The sequence below is a fragment of the Taurulus bubalis genome (genome assembly GCF_910589615.1).
Source record: "Taurulus bubalis genome assembly, chromosome: 18".
Classification (NCBI taxonomy): Eukaryota; Metazoa; Chordata; class Actinopteri; order Perciformes; family Cottidae; genus Taurulus; species Taurulus bubalis.
In genome coordinates, this window is record NC_136606.1 from 18,183,881 (window position 1) to 18,204,088 (window position 20,208).

General features: G+C 46.6%; 1 protein-coding gene across 1 annotated transcript in view; it reads right to left on the reverse strand.

The window, feature by feature from the left end:
- The window catches only part of svila (supervillin a), a gene marked incomplete at its 5' end in the record, with an annotated part of 41,128 nt that extends 21,450 nt beyond the window's left edge, over positions 1 to 19,678 (reverse strand). Inside the window, 15 exons of the mRNA XM_079234465.1 lie at positions 1,490 to 1,634; positions 2,529 to 2,665; positions 2,720 to 3,024; positions 4,270 to 4,600; positions 6,072 to 6,208; positions 6,671 to 6,735; positions 9,731 to 9,765; positions 10,432 to 10,599; positions 11,046 to 11,879; positions 13,255 to 13,338; positions 16,368 to 17,094; positions 17,176 to 17,318; positions 17,446 to 17,509; positions 18,560 to 18,651; positions 19,569 to 19,678. Coding sequence (XP_079090591.1) covers positions 1,490 to 1,634; positions 2,529 to 2,665; positions 2,720 to 3,024; positions 4,270 to 4,600; positions 6,072 to 6,208; positions 6,671 to 6,735; positions 9,731 to 9,765; positions 10,432 to 10,599; positions 11,046 to 11,879; positions 13,255 to 13,338; positions 16,368 to 17,094; positions 17,176 to 17,318; positions 17,446 to 17,509; positions 18,560 to 18,651; positions 19,569 to 19,678 — 3,377 coding nt within the window. The remainder of the gene's footprint in view (positions 1 to 1,489; positions 1,635 to 2,528; positions 2,666 to 2,719; positions 3,025 to 4,269; positions 4,601 to 6,071; positions 6,209 to 6,670; positions 6,736 to 9,730; positions 9,766 to 10,431; positions 10,600 to 11,045; positions 11,880 to 13,254; positions 13,339 to 16,367; positions 17,095 to 17,175; positions 17,319 to 17,445; positions 17,510 to 18,559; positions 18,652 to 19,568) is intronic.
- Positions 19,679 to 20,208: the final 530 nt, after the last annotated feature.

Below are 20,208 nucleotides of genomic sequence, written 5' to 3' on the forward strand. Positions count from 1 at the left end.
TATATATATTATAATATATATATATTATATATTATAATATATATTATAATAATAATAATATATATATATATATATGTATATATATATATTATTATAATATATATTATATATATATATATATATATATATATATATAATATATATTATATATATATATATATATATATAATATATATTATATATATATATATATCATATTATATATATATATATATATATATATATATATATATATATATATATATATATATATGTATATATATATATATATATATATATTATAATATATATATATATATATATATATATATACACATACATACACACACACACATACACATATACATATACACACACACACACACTTTGGTCTCATCTACAGAGCGGTCTGCAGTGAAGACCCAGACGCAGAGCAGAGGACGGACAGCGTGCTGCATTAGCAAGACTGTCACGATGCGGGTAAACAGACTGCCGACAAAGTAGAACTACACGTGAAGATCGCTATGATGTTGGTCAGTGTAACAGGAGCCGGGATGTAAACAGGTGCTGGGGTATATTTTGGCGAAAGTAAATATAGGCGTGTGCGTTCTTGTGCCAAGTGCTCACTCTTAAAATTGGAACACGTATTCATTTGAATGAGCCGTGAAAAGAAAAAACGGCAATCGCGAGCACATGTATAGTGTGAGAAGAACAGAGGTTCAATTATTGAGCGGTCATCTCTGAGTGGGGAGCAGACGGGAGCCGTCATGGAGGGGTCAACCCTCCGTGAGCCAGAGCGGGGGACGTCCTGCCCACAGGGGCTCCGCGGCAACAGGATGAAAGTTAACTCTGAATAGCAGTCGCCAGCTGCAGCTGGGATACGGATGCTGCCGCCAGTAGAAAACATAATTAAATCCTATGGAACATGGGAGGGACTCGGACACCAGTTTACTTCCATTATGTCACCGATCAATTCCGAGCGCGACAGCTGCCGGTTGAACTGGCACACAGCGAACACAGCGTGACATAACTGGACCTGCGTCATTGTCTAATTTGTGAGGGAATCCGATACCGACCGTCACTCAGCCATCGACCGGACGCGTTATGATGAGGAAGCCTGCCTTTGCGATGTAAAAAATGCTGCGTTTTAAAACGAGCAGCTGGCCAGCAAACGCCTCATTGTAGTGACAATATCTCTGTCTGATTTACATTGGATGCATGCGTTGCGTTGATGGCATGAATGTCACTTCTATCACTTCCATATCCAATGTGTTGTTGTTGTTGCTGAGTCTCGTCTTCATGATCTCATTTTCTTTCTCCATCTAACGCACATTTAAAACTAAAATAAAAGGAATTGACCCTTCTCTTCTTTCGGTCCGACCCTTGCTGGCTTTATTTACTGAGCTAATATAAAAGGAGTATGTTTTAGGCTGAAATTAAAAGTTCAACAGTACCTGCACATGGTCAAACATGGAGTAAAGCAGAAAAGAAGAAGAGAACAAAGGCTCACCTCTCTCTGATGGACATCTGTCGGGCCATCATCATCTCGCTGAGCTCCTCTCCCTCCTCTGGCTGAAGCGGGCCGTCCGTGTGCTCGTCCGCCGCCCGAGGAGAACCGGATCCCACTCTGGACGTGACCACGGAGGACTCTGGCTCTGTGAGAGCAGAAATCAATAACTTCACAGCAACTACAGCGATGTTCACAGGGCATCGTTTCTCTGCTTAGGAAGGACTTCTGTTCATCCACGTATCAAACCTCCCTCTGCTCCTGACGAGGGAACGATAATTCTTGCATCGTTATTCTCATTTTCTTGCTTATTGTGGGGATCAGTAGTTTCTGCAGCACCACAACATTGACCAGGCTACAGGCTCAGCACCACAAAGCAGCGCGGGAGCAAACACCCTCTCAGCTTTAACCTTCCCTCCAGCGGCGTCATCAAATAACCCTGCGCTCTTTCTAACTTGTTCACCGATACGGAGGCGGGCGATGAGTTGAAAACCCGCAACGATAAAGCCGGGGTCTATTTAGTCTCACGGTTTGGCCTTTATAATATTTAAAGCCCACTGCGGCATCACTGTGATTACATGTTGTCACCAGATAACTTGTGTAACGCCTTAAATGCCCACATGACAACGTTTAGACGGCGCTGACATGCGGATGTTTACAATGTAACGTGTTTACCGGGGTCTCCATTTATGTGTTAGCATGCTAAAAGTTAGCATGCAGGCTAAAATTGACAGTTGTCAGAGTCGTCTCTTCAACCCAAGCATCACTTTTTATTCTTAAACATTTCTTCTTTTAAAGAACACTAGTTCCCAACTGCCACTTATTAAAGCCGAAAATGTGTCCCTACCTTCATTTGTACACAGAAGAAAAAAAACGTGTTTGGCCAGTGTTGGTTTCTTTAGCATCAAAGCCAGCGAATATGTTTTTTAATTCTTTGCAAAGACGGATTCTGTCATGTAAAAATGTAATATCAATAATGAATAATGTCATTTATTGAATTCAAAGTTCACATCAGTAAACAAGAGAAAAAAGGTGTTCGTACCTCCGCTGATGGGTCCGCTCCTCTTGCTGTCTGCGGGGTGTGTGTGTGCCTCCTGCCTCTTCTGTATGTGTCTCTCTGAACTCTGCACGGCTCTCTCTCCCCACCCTCTGGTCAGCCACTCCTCCTCTTCCTCCTTCTCCTCCCCCTCTTCCTCCTCCCTCCTCCTCCTCCTCTCTCTTCCAGTCTGGGGCTGTGGCAGAGCAGCCTGCCTGAGCGCTCCCTCCAGAGAGGGCAGCTTCCTCTTCCCTCCTCCCAGATCAGCTCCGTCTTCTCCCCACGGCAACGTTAATGTTTGGCACCTCTGCTGGTCCGCAGAGTCCCGGGGCCTCTGGGGGGGCCCCTCAGAGTCGGGGATGAGGGGCTCGACCCGGGCCGGCGCCGCTGCTCGGGTTATGTGGATGTCTCCGGCGTGGTCCGTGGAGACGGTGCCTCCTCTCAGGGCAGAGGAGGGTGATGACGAGGCTGGGAGGAACCGAGAGCCGGGACCGTTTTGAAGCTGTGTGATGAGGAGAAGAAATAGTTAGAGAGAAAGAAGTGTTTGTAAACCGGGCTGAGAAAATAGGTCGAGCAAACTGAACACGCGCGCACAAATCAAGAGAATGGCGCTGACTAATCACTTTCCGACTCACTGCACTTCCTGAGCATCAAAGGGCAACTTGCAGCCCGCATCACAAAGCCATGCCAGCTGGAGCCAGAAGACACACTTTCCAAATGCACAAGTTAGTGAACTAACCTGACATTTCTGCTGAGTAATAAACGACAAGCAGCAGTAAACATCCATGGAAACCACGGAGACAAAAACCTTTAAACTTCTTAAATCTTGTTTTTCTTAGTCAACTTGCCACCGGTTTGGACCGGGCAGATGAGAGGTAGCGGCCCATGCGGCGGTGAGCGCGCAGTCTCAGTGCTCTCCTTCTCTCCTCTCACACAGAGGCATCTTTATAAAGCCCCCGAGAGCATCGCTGAGTCATGAACTTACTCGGAAGCCGGGCAACGCGCTGCACGCTCACAGTGATGTCACACAATGCGGGACGAGCCACGCGCGGCGGTCATTTGTAAGAAGCTGAGTCAGCCTCGGGCGTGGTGCCGGTTCAGAGGGAGCTTACTTGTCGAGGCTCTAGGGCTCTGTCCCACAGCTGCTGCTCGTCCCTCGCGTCCATGCCTGAAGGCTCCTGGAGCGGAGAACACGCAGCACGCTGAAGGGGTCATGCGCATGTCATTTTTGAGCTACATAAATTAAATTCATACACCATTTTTATACCGGCACCGTGGGAAATATGCTCGTTCGCTGTCTTGCGAACTAAATGAAATACTTTGTTGAATGCATACACATGCCAAAATGTAGAAACGACTGTTTGTAGTTTCAAGGGGAGCTAGAGGAAGAAGAGATTCATCTTCGGCTGCAGCCGCCTCCTCAAGTCGCCGCTGGTTGCCTGATATTCTCACGCTGACGACAAGACTTCAGACAGTTTTGTACAGATTAAACACATGTCAAGTCATTCCTTTAAAACAACATATTTTCAAATAAGTCGCGCATAAAAATGACACTTTATAGCCCAAAAGAAATATGGTCATGTGTTGAAAGAACACATCTAGTTATTTCTGCACTGACGTGAGGGTCCTGGGACAGAGGATGTCGTCTGTGTGCAGATTGCAACACCCTCGGAGGCAAATTTGTGATTTGTGTTTTGGGCGATACAAAATAAATTGAATAGACTGAATGATCCTGCTGCTCGCCCACCTGCTCCATATCTCCCAGCGTGATGGGTTGCGTCTGGTAGCGGGCGTTGACCCTGCGCTGGCGCGTGTCCCCTCTGGTGCGGGTCACCCTGATGGGAGGCTGAGCCAGCCGGTTGAACAGCGCCATCTTTTCCGCCAGGCTGAGAGTGCTGAGGTCAGGCTCATCCTGACCCTGGCTCTGGCTCTGGCCTTTCCCCTCCACTGTGGACACCGGCTTGGAGACCTGCACTTCCTGGGTATCCTGGACCTGCTGGGCCTCCCGCGCTTGCTCCCGGGCGACAACGGCGGCGGCTCTCTGCTGCGAGGACGCCTGCTGCGAAGACGCCTGCAGGCTGAGGGGCAGGGTGACAGCAGAGAGACAAAGAGGAAGTAGAAAGGGGACACTTCTGGTGAGCGTGGAAGGAGCTCATGCAAGCTAGCTGGTGGCATGCTACATGGCAGGCAGCAGTGTGGAGCCGTGTGCATCCGATGACAAAGACATCCAATAAACAGCTTAAAAAAAACAACTATTATATCAAATCAAATCTAGTCTTTTTAGTATTATAATGAGAATCATGTAGTTTACACCCATCACACAAGAGGGCACCACAACTTCACATCATTCCCATCCTGTGAAGGTGAATACCGCTCTGAAAAACAACACTTGGTGTATGAGCAGCGTTCAGGCACCATGTTAGTCACACTGTGGTTGGGTGGGCGCTCCACACCCGTGCCCATGTACCTGTACAGCGGGAAGGTGCTGCAAACTAGGGTGGGGCTAGGGACGCGTGCTACAGCAGTGTGAACGCTCGCTGTGTGTGGCACGTGAGCGGGGACGCTACAAGGACAGAGTCACAAACACACACACACAGAGAGGTGATAGAGAAAACACACAGGGAAGGAACCAGATGACTTGCAAGTAACCAGAGTTCATTCAAGTTTAAGGAGAGGAATATAAAACATGTAGAGATTCACAAAGATGATTGGATGCTTTACGCCACACTTCAGAAGTCATGAAGAGTTTCATAAGAAATTACAAATCGTGTCCCGATCACCAAACATTGCTGCATTAGAGAGCTTGTGGAAGTCTCACATATCAGAAGGATAAGTTGACCCAAATTACAGAAAAAGCACACCGTCTCTCGTTCCCTGACTAAAAGCCTTGTCATGCGGATAGTTTGGGTTTCAAAGAGATATCCGTGTCTGGATGGAATTTTATTGACTCACTGCACTGGAATATTAAATTACAAAATGCAATCCATCTACCCAGAATTAGTGTCCCTCGTGGACCCATTTGTTGGTCTCAAAGGGACTTTTTTATTTTTTTTTATTCAGAGCATTTCATATAAAAGCAAATCACTATTTGCTATGTAAAGACCCTGCGGAGTCATGTCTACCTATGCAGAGAATGGGGTCACTCTCCCGCTGTATGTGTTGTAATCCGCGCAGGTTAGCGTGCCCCACTCAAGGCCGCTGCTCTGCACTGCGCTCAATCGGCAGTTACGTCGGATAACGCCGGCCCCGAGTGACGCCATCTTGTTCCTCCTCAGGTAAACACTGTTAGCTCTGTCAACACTGGCCACTGTTTGCACCGCTAGCTACTAGCCGCCAGCTTGTTGAGAGCCGTATAGAGGCAACAGAAATGCTCCGAAATCCAGAGAGCCTTTAAATAAAAGAGTTGCGCCTAGAAACCCAGAGGGGGTGAATACTGTTTTTAAACTACTAACTAAGATGCGCTTTATTTAAAAAAGGAATAGTTTGCCATACCCTCATTCCAAACATGTCAAACTATTCCTTCGAGCAAAGTAAGTCGTTAGGACTCACGTGGCGGCGATGACTACTTCCTCAGTGGTGACTGGCTGAGTCCTGGACCGGTCTTGAGTCCGCCTCAGTCTCCTGTCCACCGCTGCGTTCCTGGACCGCGGTTTGGGTGCTACGCCATCAATGCTCTTCTCCAGCTCCTGAATGGAAACATTGGGAGTAAACGCAAAAAAAATTGGAATTTGAAATCAATGAAATATTTCACCGCACCTGAACTGGGTGCAGAGTTCATTCGAAAATAAACACTGGCTTCAAACTCTTTGACAAGGGAGTATTTGCTGTGAAAGTGACAGTTTTATGACATGGCTCCTGAAGTATATCACGCTGTCATTAAAGACGGATTGATGTACATTAAGATCATATCTATTTCACAGATACGGAACGAGATGTGCTCCAATAAAGTGCTTGTTCTCGGTGGAACGCCTGTGCTGAAACCAAATCGTACTTCTTTTCTAAATCTCGGACAGAAGAGGAGGACAGAAGATAAAACGTGTCGATGTTTGTGTCCACGATTGGAAGCACATGTCTCCGTGCTCGGCGTCTGGAACCAAGCGTGCAATCTGTAGGAGTGGGAGGACAAACAGGCGAAGGTTGAAGCTCACCCTGAAGAGAGAGCGCTTGGCCGCCACGCTCAGCTTGGCCCGTTCATCGACCTTCTCTTCATCAGCTACGGAGCGAGAGAGAGAGAGGCAGAGGACAGAAAGACATCACAAACCGATGCATGCTGATCAGTAGCACACCGAGGAACCTTCTCCAGGGTATCATTTTTAAACGAGTCGGTTGGTAACATTATAAAGACCACGAAGATAACATTTTAAACTAAATCACAGCGCTACCTAGCTAGTAGCTAGACATTAAACGCATGCTTTAGCCTACGTCAGTCCAAAAATAAGGAGCCATTTTATTAAAAACGACTAAGAATTGTCATCATCGTAATATACACTGAGTGAGAACAGAAAGCTTACAGGCGTAGCATAGTCAAATAGGCATCTAATATCTTTCTAATACATTTTTCTTGTGTTATTCTTACACATAAATAAGTCTGTAGAAGTGTAAAAATAGTGGTGGTGGGCCGTCAGGGCCTGCTAAGTCTTCTCTGCTGGCCTAAACAGAATCACAAAGTTATAGCTATTTTATAATTTTATTGTTTTTCACAAATACACTACATATATTATAATACTTTCCCCTATTAGCTTATTTTCTCATTTCACAGTTCCTGTCTTCGTCTGCTTCCAGCCTTCAGCGCTGCTTTCAGTGCAGCTTCTTTTAAAAGGAGAGCTCTTATCCAATCAGATTTCACCTATATGTCTCTATGGAAGCAGAGCAGCTTCAAGCTGGCCTTTTCAGATTAAAGTACATGGGGACGTTGTCGTGATTGTCATAGCCTTCAACCAATCAGATCTTTAGTTTGACATGCTGGCCGTATTCTTTGATGTGCTAGCGCCTGCGAGGTGGTGTCAGCACTAACATGCGCTGTGATTGGTCAGTGGGCCAGCGTGACTTCTGTCAACGGAAAGCTAGCTAGCTGCTAACTCAGGAGTAGTAAGAAGAGTTCAGGCTGAAACATAAGAGAAGTTATGACATGTTTTGTGTGGTGTATGCTTTTTAACACTCAATGGCTGAAGGAGGAGGAGAAACAGACTTGATGGCGGATTTACTGACAACGCCCTTCTCATGGAGGGTTATGGGCACGTTTGGTGGTGACGGTCCTAATATCGACTGCCACAGTCGAGCGGACATTTTCAGCCCTAAAACGCATGGAAAAGTATTCCAGAAACGCAACTGGGAGGCTCGACTATCCTCACTGCATGGCATGGCCATTGAGAAGGACCTGGTACTGAAGCGCACCGATAAACTGTACAACAGCATCATTGAGCTGTTTGTTAACAAAGAGAGGCAGGTGGACTTTGTCTTTATTAAGTGAACAGCATCTGGTGAGTGAACTGCTGTTTGTGTTACTGTTTTTACATCTGCAATCGTATTTAATCATAAACAAGCCACGGCGCTGTTGCTGCTGCACGCGTCGGGCCTGGTCCCGCTACCGTCGGTGGTTGTCGGGGAGCTAACTGCTACAGCTAGCGCTGACAACACTATTTTTGTGCTGAATTTTACGGTAGTTAATATCGTTCCTTCTGATCGTGGCTCGTGCTCTTGAGTGTGCGCCATTTTAGTGCCGCAGTTTTGTTGGATTGTTTTGCCATGTTTTAACTAAATGTGTCTGGTTCTTGTTGATGTGGACTACATGCATTGTCTGTTAATGACGCAGCATCACGTCATGCACATTACGCGTATTTATGTATACGATCTCAGACAGCACAGAAAGCTCAGGTAGAAAATGGACGGCCTGCCACTGAAAAATAGGGTACGTCAAAATATTCCAAAGGATATAAATAGGGGGGTAGGGTCCTGTTATATTCAGCATCTTTTAGGGCTCCTTGGCTGAAAAACAATTGATTGGTGTCGAAGATATTCATATTTAACTTTCGTATTTGAACATTTTAACGGCAACTGTTCCCAATCTTTTGACAGCGAATTCGACCGTTGAGGTGCAAAACGCCTCGGCGTTTCAACTAGATTAGCATTTGTTGAGTCTCAAAAATATTCTATTTATTGTGACTTTCTTTTTTAGCACATTTGTAAGTGTAACGCACTTCAAATCATAATGTTTACCTTAAATCGCTACACAGCAACAGCGCCATCTGGCTACGTAGCTGGGAGCAAAGATTGAGGAGACTTTGCAGAGCTGGACAGGTGTGTGAGGCATGGCTGCACACGCACACGCACAGTCTCTGCAAGACATATGTCATGACATCACCACACAACTATTCCCTTTGACTGACGCCACCGTGCCGAGCTGTGCTCCCTCTAATTCTCCACGGAGCAAAAAGCATCCCAGCTGAGTGTTGGCTGATAGGAAGCAGATGAGCCGCTTCTGCTGCACTGTTCTGCTACTGTGAGCAGCAGTAACGACTCAATAAACTTCTAAATGTTGAGCTTGTTAAAAAAAAAAAGGAGAAAAAAAAAAGAGGAGAGATTGGAGTTATTTGGCTTTCACCTTTGTGTCTATTCTTGAAGCTTCGACATAAAGCCTTTGGAAAATTACATTTTATTCATTCGTGGCCGCCGGCGGTAACTGTGAAGCTCTAGATATTCATGTAGTTTTCATTGGCAGCCATATATGTGGACTAGATATTGTTATGACAGATAACAGTGCCGGTCCCACATGGAAACCACTGCAAGTAGGAATTGCCGCGATCAACTGAGCAGTGGAATGCAATTAACTCAGTTAACTGTGGAGGTAGTTTTTGGTTGCCATTCTAACCCCCTGAAGAACCCAAAATACAGTGTGAGCTTTTGGTCGCATAAAAAAAAAAAAAAAAACGGCATTGCTTCTACTACATTATGCAACTGTAGTCCTGCCAAGTAATCTCATTGGTCAAACATGTACAGCCATGATGGTAATTCCACTAAAGCTAGCCACGCTTAACCAATTACCTCACCAACACTTGTGGCTTCAGGAGCGCACAACTTTTACCTGATCTGTAAAAGTAGGTTGGGAGCGATAAAACCTTCAGAACCACGATCAACTACAAACTTGCATGTGTTCAAGACAAGTTGTGTGTGGAGTGTGAGGGGGGGGGTAACAAAAAAAGACGGCTTACCTTCAGCAGGAGCAAGATCTGAACTCGTACGGGACCTTCCAAAGAAAGTGCGAAAAGAAAAAGACAATCAGCTAAAAGTAGTCGTTTCCGTGCAACGATGCGTAGCTGGATAATATCAGCAGGTGGTGAGTGGTTAGAGACGGGAGAGAGAAAGCTAGAGTCGGTCCTGGTAGATGCTGGAAATGAGACGGCGAATGTTGGGAGGAGAAATGAAAAAAGGGGAACTAGTAAAGCAGACTAAGAATGGGAGAATTAGACGGCATTACTGAAGTCTGCTTGGTTCCATGGTCTCAGGGAGTGATTACCAACAAAGGGCCAATTCATGCTTCCTCGGTACAGTCACATGTGAAGACTACTGCCAAGGTCCAATCAGAGGGACCTTTGGCCCTTAAGCCGCCCCGCTTGCTAATGTTGTTATAGGGGTAAAATCAATGAGAACGTGAGTGTGTATATGTGTGGCTCATGGTATTAATCTGATTATTGTCTTACTACATTCTATAGAATTACCTATTGTACACATGTATTGTGAACACAGCATATACTTGATGATCAGTATCATGCACCAAAACCTGATTCGAATCAACACGTCTGTGCATTAAGTATTATATAAATCAACATTGTTCCGATTCCTTTGCCATGCATGATGATAGGGATATTTCCCAGCATTCTTCACTCAGCCGTGCAGCAGAGCAGAGCAGTACCTATCGGTCTCCTGGCGCTCAGCAGAAGTGATGGGCTGCGTCCTAAACCTCTCTGAGGTCTTTCTACTCTCCCCGGGGTCGCCATACTGCCGGGGCCTGCGCCCCCTGTCCCTCTCCCCTCTCCACGGGGCCCCGTAGCCCGCGAGAGCCCCGTCCCCCGCAACCTCGCTGTAGGGCCCAACCGAGGACAGGGACCAACAGATAGAGTACCAAAAGGAAAGAGAAAATACAGCATGGTGAGGGAGAGATGGAGAGGGACCGGTAGTTTTTCAAAATCAGATGTGTCAGTTTTTATATTCAGCCACACCCCTGGTTTTTATATCTGTGACCAAGACCATGCAGATTTATTAGCGGTTAACGCATGCACACATTCATTGGCCCCGGTCAGTAACCAAACAAGTCAAACAGCCCAAAAGAACAAAACACATTCATCATAGGAAGCTTTGTGTTAGGCGATTAATGCAAGAATGCCATTTCTACGGATTAGAAAAAAACTCTCCGCTCTCGTTAGTCATTCAGCAGCCGGGCGACGTTGGTGAACAAAGCATCAGCGTGAGTTCTACAGAAGCCGGCCGGTGAGTAGCGGCGGTGCGGCGTTTTACTTTGCCACCTACAGCTCGTTCCTGCGGCCGGTCGGCGGGGTGGTGCTCTCCATGTAGGAGTGCCTGAGCTGGGCCACAGACACCCGGCTGTCCTGGTGACTCTCTTGGTCTCCGACACCGTCGCCCTCCCTGACCCCTCGGGGGTCGCGGGCGTGCTGTGGCGGGTTCCTCTGATTGAACCCTCGAGGATCCCCAGCATCTGACACCGGGCGGCTTGGGGCTGTCGCTTTGGGCTGGATGTGGGCGGCGGCCACCCCTTTGTGGATATAGATGGCATTGTCCCGCTCTCTGGGCCTGCTCTCCGATGCTGGCAGACGGGAGGTGTGCTCCGTTTCGTCCCTCCTGGCCCTGGTTCTGTGTCGTCCTCTTGTCAGTTCCTCCACATCTGCCTCCCTTGCCAGACTCAGCGCTCTCGTCATCCCTTGCTCCTCATCCCCCCTTCCTCTCCATGGGTCCTCAGTGCTCCTCTCCCTGCGGCGGATCTCTGAGGGCAGCACTGCTTTCCTGCTCCTCAAGAGGCCCTCCGTCTTGACGTCCTCCGACTCCTCAGGATCGTCTTCTTGTGGCTCTTGCTGCACGGACCCGGACGTGGGACCGGAAGCCATGGACAGGTAACTGGGGTAACCGCCAACTTCTTGACCTCCCGGCGGCCCAGGTCGGGGGAGATGAGCCTGGGGGGCATGCTGAGGATGGGGGTAGACCTGATGGGGCCCTGGTGGATCTGCGTGGTGGCGTGTAGAGGTTTGGGTCTGGGGTCTGCGGTACACTGGCGCTTCTGTAACATTTCCCAGCTCTGGGCTCTTCTGGTGGCCCTCCTCCTTGGCAAGTCTCTCCCTTACTCGGATTCTTCAGGGAAACAAAAGGGCCGGTTAACATTTGTACTCCATGTTTAGACTTAGCATATGTCTCTTAAAGTCATAAAGAGGTCCAAGAGAAGGAGCAGAAAAACAAAGAACTTCTACTCTGAGGGAGGAGCAGACTCATTCTCTGGTCTAGTGTTAGGGCTAGGTACCAAACCACAACGCGTCTTTAGAATCAGTTTCCAAAAATGTACATTCAAAGCTTTGTCAGATTTTGGTGTGTTTGCTCAGATATATCGTCATCTTAAAAACAAGTTCAGTTCAAACTATTTTGGCTGCTTTAATTTGGGGAATTCTTTGGCAACATTAAATGCTGATGCATGGAGCAGTTGTGTTTTGGTAGATTTAAAGAAAAATGTTCCTATTCCTCAAAGTAAGCTATTGATTGTTTCTATTGTTGATGATTAACCATTTCAATCTAGATTTGTACTCCTTTTTTCCCCCCACAGCTTTAAGTAGGTTTTAGTTTTGGGACAACAGCTCCCACTGGGGATGCTGAAATAGCTTTTAGCAATTCCAGTGCGTATATCCACGGGTACAGCACAGACAACTAGATCACTTTGTGGGAAGGAAAACTTCCACATGTGATGGTGTGGTAACAGGCAAGATCTGAAGATAGGATTTCTAGCTGAACCATTTCGGCTCTATTTGAAATGCCGGCTGTGGCTCAGGGGTTAGAGCGGGTCGTCCTTTAACTCAACTTCTTCCTGTCTGCTTGTTGAAGGCTCTTTGAGCGACACGCTGAACCCCACTGGTCCTGATGCTTAGGTTGGGTTAAATGCAGAGGATGCATTTCATGTTTCTGGTTGAGTTTTTTAAGTTCATTGTAGCATCTGTATTGCAAAGAAATGTGAAATGATATCCAACCCTATTTGACACAGCACCGACTTTACTGGATTCTTGATAAAAGACGAGCACTAAGTGGGTCATGCTCACTGTAAGCACAGCCCACAACAGAAAGTCACTGATGAGGTCAGTAAAACAAGACCGCAACATCACTACCCAACGTTTTATCCTTCATTAATATATTAAATATACATTTATTTATGGGGATTAAACTGAACACAGCAACATGATGTTATGTTCCAAAGCAGAGGGATCAGGAGCTTGTGGGGATGCGGATGACGATGACAGAGTTCAAAGCAGAGGTTCTTAAACATTAGTGTCTTCTGATCAGCCCAGGACCCACACTGAGTCAATGAGATTCAACCCTACGAGAAGAGAGGAAGACAGGGTGTAGTCTTGTAGGGAACAGTGCTGGGTTCTGTGCTCATACAGCATGGGTTTAAGGGTTTTGGTAAGTCCAGCAGAATGGCAACATGGCAGGGATGTTGGGGTGAGACACGACCGGCCTGGTGTACCTCGAGGGCCAGTTGATGAGGGAATGGGTGTCGCCCTCAGCATCAGTCTGCAGGAACCAATCAGTGCTCAGTTTCGGCCTTGCACTGCTCCAAATGAAAACCCGGTGGGAGACAAGTGAATAAGTGGGTGGGTAAATGGCGAGGTTCAGTATTCAGCCTTTTTTCTTCTTCCTTGGAGCGCAAACACACACAGACACGCCACTACATCACACACACCACTGACTTCCCGTTGAGCGTGACCAGAGTGAGAGTGGGTTTGGACACCGGCAGGATCCTGCTAAGAATACAAGTCCAACACCCGGAGAGACTTTTCTTTGTTTTTGTGGTTTTGGGTGAGGCCTCACACGTCATATAACATGAACAATAAATCTCTTATTTAATGTTTGTTAAATGATCAGGGGGGAAAAAAACAACACACTTTGCTTGTATTAGATCAGATTTGGCGTCAGACTGCACTGATGTTATGTGGAAAAAACTGAAGCAGCTATTCAGAGGGAAAAACTATATGTTGTCTTTTAATGATACGAGGACTGGAAGAACGAGGACAGAAGAATCAGAACAAGACAAACAGTTATATCTGATTGAGGAGGGAAATGAAATACAGCAGGAAAATGCCTATTGCAGAGTTCTTCCAGGGTCCACCAGATTCTAAGGAACAGACCTGAACCGGGAATTAGTCAAACATTAGACCCAGTCTAATCAGGTCAGATAAAGTCATGGTTTACTTACCATTACCAATATGTCTCAGAGCGCATTGAGTCCCAGCTCTGATCATGTGGTACACCATAATGGCTGCAGGACAGGATGTCCTGGTCCCAAATGGTGAGGAAGCATAGCAACTACTGGGCCTGCAAGGTCCTGGATGCAATGCTCCATTCCATACGTAGACTTGACGTTGATTGTCTGTAGACTGGATGTCTTGTCCTCTCTCTCTCTCTCTGAACTTGTATTTTTTCAAACTGACTCTTTATAAACTTGTTGGATTGAATCTCTATTATCTATTTGGTCTTCTCTTTCGTGTGTTACAGTGGGTCATTTGGTTTTGTTCCATTGTTTTTCTTTGCAGACTCTGGAGACAGCCTGCCAGAACTTCCCGTAACTGGTCCCAAAGTTTGAGCCACTAAAAAAATGCTTTTAGGCCACAGACGAACGGAATCATGGTTTGGTTGGATCGGGAGACAGAGACCAACCAAAGTCCCTGTTTCTTCAGTGATCAGTTGGAGGTTTCACACATGTAATTGTGGGTCAAATCAAACTGAAAAGTCCTTTGGTCCTGACCAAAGGAGATAGGTGTGAAAAGAGACCTTGATCAAGTAAGTGTTCTGGGGGATCTCTGTTTCTTTTTCTAAAAACAACTTGGTTCAGGGACAATTACCATAGAGATTAAACGGCCACAAATGGCTTCTTCTAAAGATCTGGAACAGAAAACGTACAAACGCCCCAAGGAGAAATGGGCAACATTGATGATTTGCAGAATTAAAACACCAGTTTAACTGTGGCCAGTAAAACAGACAGTCTTCAAGGTGAAGAATGAAATAAAGGTCATTACATGGTTAAAAAGAAAGAAAGAAGGATGACCTTTGTTCATAACATTTTACGACCAAGTCCTAAAATGTAACCGTTCTTTTTAAATGGAAACAGAGGGGACGCTCTCCTCTGTGCTTCTTTCCCGCCAGGCCTTGATCAACCCCAGCTGTGGGTCACAGTTCTGACCGTGGAGTCACACTGTGCCGCCCAGTAACACAACACCATCCATCTGAACCACACACACACACACACACACACACACACACACACACACACACACACACACACACACACACACACACACACACACACAGTTGAAACCTGAGAGAGGGATTTAGGAGCAGCAGGAAGAAGCGATGGGATAGAGAATGGCCGCGTATAGTCGGGTGTAGAATCATCGTCATCTCTTCGTTAGCAACAGGACTGAAGGGTCAAACCGGGTCAAGACCTGGGCTGGGCCAGCTGGTTGTTACATCACAGAGGAGGAGTGTGCCGATACTATCTGTACCATCAGTACACTACCAAAACACTCCTCAGCACTTATCCTCGGCAGCAGCAACGAAGCCATCTGCTGCAGATTAAAACACGAGTACCTTTAGGAAAATGCACACTGGCTGTCTCTTGGGGTCTTTAAAGTCAAATGATAAAGTGATGAGTGCTGTTCTGTTGGGAAAAGCCAACGCGATAAGAACCCACAGTATCTCACAGTTGTGTATTTAATGAATGCCTGATTTAGCGAGCACTGGAGCTGCTAATCAGTATCGGCTCAAACAATTAAAAGGATAATTCCAGTTTATTACTTTTTGGTTGTATTACTTTAGGTTACTAGTTTGTCAATCATTTCAGTTCCTAGTGGAAGTGCCCATTCGGGGAACAACTACTTCAAGTACGGCACAGTGGAACAAGTTGAAAACTGTGATGATATTATGACTGGTAGCAACCATTGGTTCAACTCAAGCTGTGATGAACTGGAACTATCCTTGAAGGAAGCACCTGGTGCTTTTATCAGTATTGGTGAGCTTCTCAAAGAGAGGCAATTATCTTTTAGAAAGTGGGATCAGCCACAGAGCCAGAGGTTTACGTTATCCAAACAGCCTCGGAAATGGCTCGTCCAAACTAAACAGCAACATGTTGGCTCGTGAGGGATGCTTTGGGAATTCAGAAAAGTTCAACAATGGAATAGAAACACAACACACACACACAAACATTTTGCATCAGTCTGTCTGATATATTTTGCATGGCCAGCATGGGTCTCAGTGGGACTCAAAGATTGTTCCACAACAACATCAGGTTGCCTGACCTGGTAAGAAACCACAGTCCTGCCTTGGACAAGTGTGGCTAGGAGGGACAGAGACAGAAATGAAGAGGCAGGAATGTCACATCTCGTCTATCTATTAAGAGAATGATAAAGCAGGAGAACATTGAACCCTGTGTATGTGGATTTGAAAGGTTCTGGGTTCTGGACAATAAACCAAAAAAGAGAATGGCCTCACTTCCACTCCATTTCAGAAATATTGAAACGAGGAAAAGAAACTACTATAAATAGGGATCAAAGACGACGACGGCAAAGTGATCAGACCACTCACCCGTGTCTGGTGAGGATGTTGTGGGCCTGCTGCTCGATGAATAGGTCCCCAGGAGACGCCCCGTGCTTAGGTGAGGAGAAGGAAAGGTGCCTGCTCAGCTTGGGGGAGCTGGGTGGCATCCCTGTGACAGAGTAGTCCTTGGCGGGAACCCTGGCCGCCGAGGAAATCGACGTCACGTCCATGTACGAGGAAGAGGACGGAGGCTCGGGCGGAGCCGCTCTGCGTTGATTCTCCAGGTTCATCAGCCTCTCCCTCTCTGTGAAGGAGTCCACCCTGGTCCGAGCCGTCTCGTGACCCGGGTCGGGGCGGCCGTGCTGTGGCGCCGCGCGTCCCGCCCTCGGGCTGGTGGCGGAGGTGTCGGTGTGAGAACCCGGGGCGACGTCCCGCCCGTCCTCCCCCACCGACTCCCCTCGGGGTCGCCTCTCGGAGCCTTCCGAATCCTTCCGGGCGCGAGTGTAGCGCGGCGGCTGCTGCTCCGCGTCCGGCTCCTGGTCTAAAGAGATGCCGTAGCGCTCCGCCAGCTGCCTCCGCCGCTCCGCCTTGTAGCGGGCGATGCGTTCAACCTTGGACTCGAGCTCAGGGGCACCGGTGGTGGAGGTGTAGACGGGCTCCGTGTGGATGGGGGGCTGAGGGTCAGGTCTGCAGGGAGCCCTGGACTGTCGCTCCGGAGCCGCCGGCTGCATTTCTGGACATTCGAATCCCTCCATGCCATACCGCTGGACTGTAACTAGGAGGCAGGAAGAGAACACAGGTCAGATCCACAGAGAGGCACAAATATAAAAGAGTCAGGGTGCTGCACTCGTCTCACCACCAAAGGGCTCACAGGGATCCGAGGCCCTGGTGTATCGGGGTGTGTCCTCCTCCAGAAGCCGATTGGCCACCAAACTCGGCAGCAGAGACGGATGCCCCTCCCCCTCGATGCCCTCCAACCGCCGAGCTATACGCTCCTTTCTGCACACGCACACACACACACGGGGAGGAAGTAGTTGTCAACCTCAGACGTGTTATTATTTCCCATAACGTTGTCATTATCAGAAACTCTTGCAGCCATTTTATCCACTCATCACCACCGTCTCACCTGTTCATTTCCCAGTCACTTGTGCTCGTGCTAATGCCTTCAAACCGTTTCCTCAACTCAGAGACTAAAGAGACAATAAACAGACACAATACGGTTATGGCTCAATAAGAGGAGGACAACATCTGCCTCAGCTGTGTATCCAGACAAAAGACAGTTACGGGTGTTTTACAGGTTAGATTTGGATTCCAGATGTTTCGTTTGAAATGTTCCTGATAGAGACTGTGTCGTCTGTTTTGCAAAGCTGGTGTTCGGCGGCAATTTATTGGAGTCCAGTATTGAATTATTGTTCAAATCTAATTAAGTAAAATGTATACATAGCTTAAATGCAAAGATATCATTTTGGTCTGTCATCGGCTTTCTTGGTTTTAGAAAGAAACACGACAACTTTGAGTGGAAACCCAATCAATGAATCCGAAACTAATATGAGCAGCAACATATAAAATATGTAATTCTGATTAAATATCTGACAAATGACAGCTGTAGCCGCCGTACTAAAAACTCTTTGAGCGACTTGAAATGAACACTGGAGGTCCCGATCCACAACTATTAACTGGAAAAGCTTAAAGTGGCTGTTCTTGATATTTTCATGTTCATAACCGATCTTTGACAGAGTGGACTGGTAATAAGATTAGAATGAGAAGTTGCTGATGTTAACTGAATATTTCGTACATTTGTCTTTGATATAAAGAAGAGATTTGTTAGTGTACAAGTTGAGAAAATTCTGGTATTAATAATGCCAAAACAAACCAGCTTTTGGAACAAAACCCCCATTATGTGAAGTCTTCCTTTGAAAGTTAAAAACAATACAAGTTTCACTACTGACTGCTGTTTTTCATCTGATCCACAACAATTGGTCTACATTACAATTGCACAGTCTCTTTTTTTATTGCCCAAATCAAGACTTGCAAAAAGTGAATCGAAACAGCTCAAAGTAATGTTCAGCACACTTCTAGAGGACCATCTCTCTGAGGACTGTGCCGGTAGAAAAACTGGTTCTAAACAAATCTAGTCATGACTCCACCTGGCAGAGAGGCTGCTGTTGCACAACAGGGATTTTCAAAAACCCTGGGAAAGTTGACATTGCGAGGCAGAAATCAAAAAAATCCTTCCTCACCTTTGGGGAGATTGGCCAAGAGACTAACATCTATATCCTTGGTGCTTTTTGCCGGGTCGTCTTTTTCGTCGAGGGAGAATTCTTTCTGGAAGCTGAGGGATGTCGAAAAAATACCAACTTGTTATTGAAACCGGGCCGAGCTGTGGGAAACAGCGGGGTTTGTTTATGGGCCGACAGTGGAAGCAGTTGTGAGGGGCTCAGCTGCACGAATCTGACTTGCATCCAAATCATTCAAAAACAATTGTTGTTGGAAGCAGGACCGGTTTGAATGACGTTCAAGAATCTAGTCGACAAACCAATGGGTTATGGACGGAGCTGCAAAAATACGAACCCAATCATCTAAATACAATAACCTGCAAAAATTCACCAAGACTCGAATCCCCAAATATTTATTTTACCCTCGTCACTCCCTAGCACATATACACTGCAAATGTCCCTCTCAGAAACACAAGTAATTTATGGATTTGATCACAACACAGCTGGAACAGACCTGTCAGCGCATAACTTATGTGAGAATTGAAGGAAAACATGACTTTGCGGTCCTGTTCGTTCCAGGGACCACAGAGTTGAGAACACACTGATAAACATAGACATCATGGATCACTTTCTATCATAACAGCATCCGTTTTCCTGACTGAAATCTCCCAACATCAACTTCCTCCAGGCACAAGGTTTTTGATGGAATATCACAATTTTAAGCTTCTCTTTGGTGCCTTGTTTTGACAGAAGTGTTCGTCACACATGATGTATTCGAAGACAGTCTGAAAGATGACGATTTTGTATAGCTTCTGGCTACGATTAACGGTGTTCTTTTGGCGCTTGTTTAAAGAAAACAAGCTTTTTAATCCGGCCGCGGGTTTTGGGGATAAGATGTTGGTGATTTATTGATATAAAACATCTTATACGGACCAAGGTTTGTATTCACCGGGTCCTAAACAAGGCGATCCAACACAATCAAAATGAAAACGTAATGAGAGTGGTTGACACATCACGCTTCAGCACATCTTACCTCAAAGCTCTCTTCTGCAGCAATCTGGGGTTGCTTAGTTTAATGGGGGTCTCACTCCCGAGTCCTGTGGACGGCAGAGAAGAGTGATTTAGTAACGTCACAATGCTCATGCGTCTCAATTCTGAGGAGCAGAACCTCCGGCTTTAGCTTTTAATGAGCGCCAACACGTTGCAAGGTGACCCGTCTGCAGGTGCCTTGGCACGAAACCACATCAGTTTAGTGGACTTCTGTGGAGAAAACAAGTGATGTGGAAAACAATAATCTGCCTGCCTGCCTGAATCACATCAAGTAATAAGTGAACTGTGGAGTTAAATGCCCACACCAAAAAACACAGCAATAAATCATCGCTATGCTTAACTTACAGAGACGGCGACCGTCTCCACCTGAAGTCTCGCGCATGAGGACCTAGCACCCGGTCTGATGGAGGGCCGACTCGTCACTGAGACAGGGACGGGCGCATCAAAGTCTGATCACACGTCAAGGTTGCAGTTCCGCCGGGACGATGCCGGGAGCGGCCGGGCGAATCAATGTCACTGGGCGGCGCTTCCGTACGCGACGTGAACACAGATGCGGGACGGCACGAAGAGGCAGTGAGAACCAGATTGTCCAATTCCCTTAAAAGTCTGTTGACTGTTGGAGA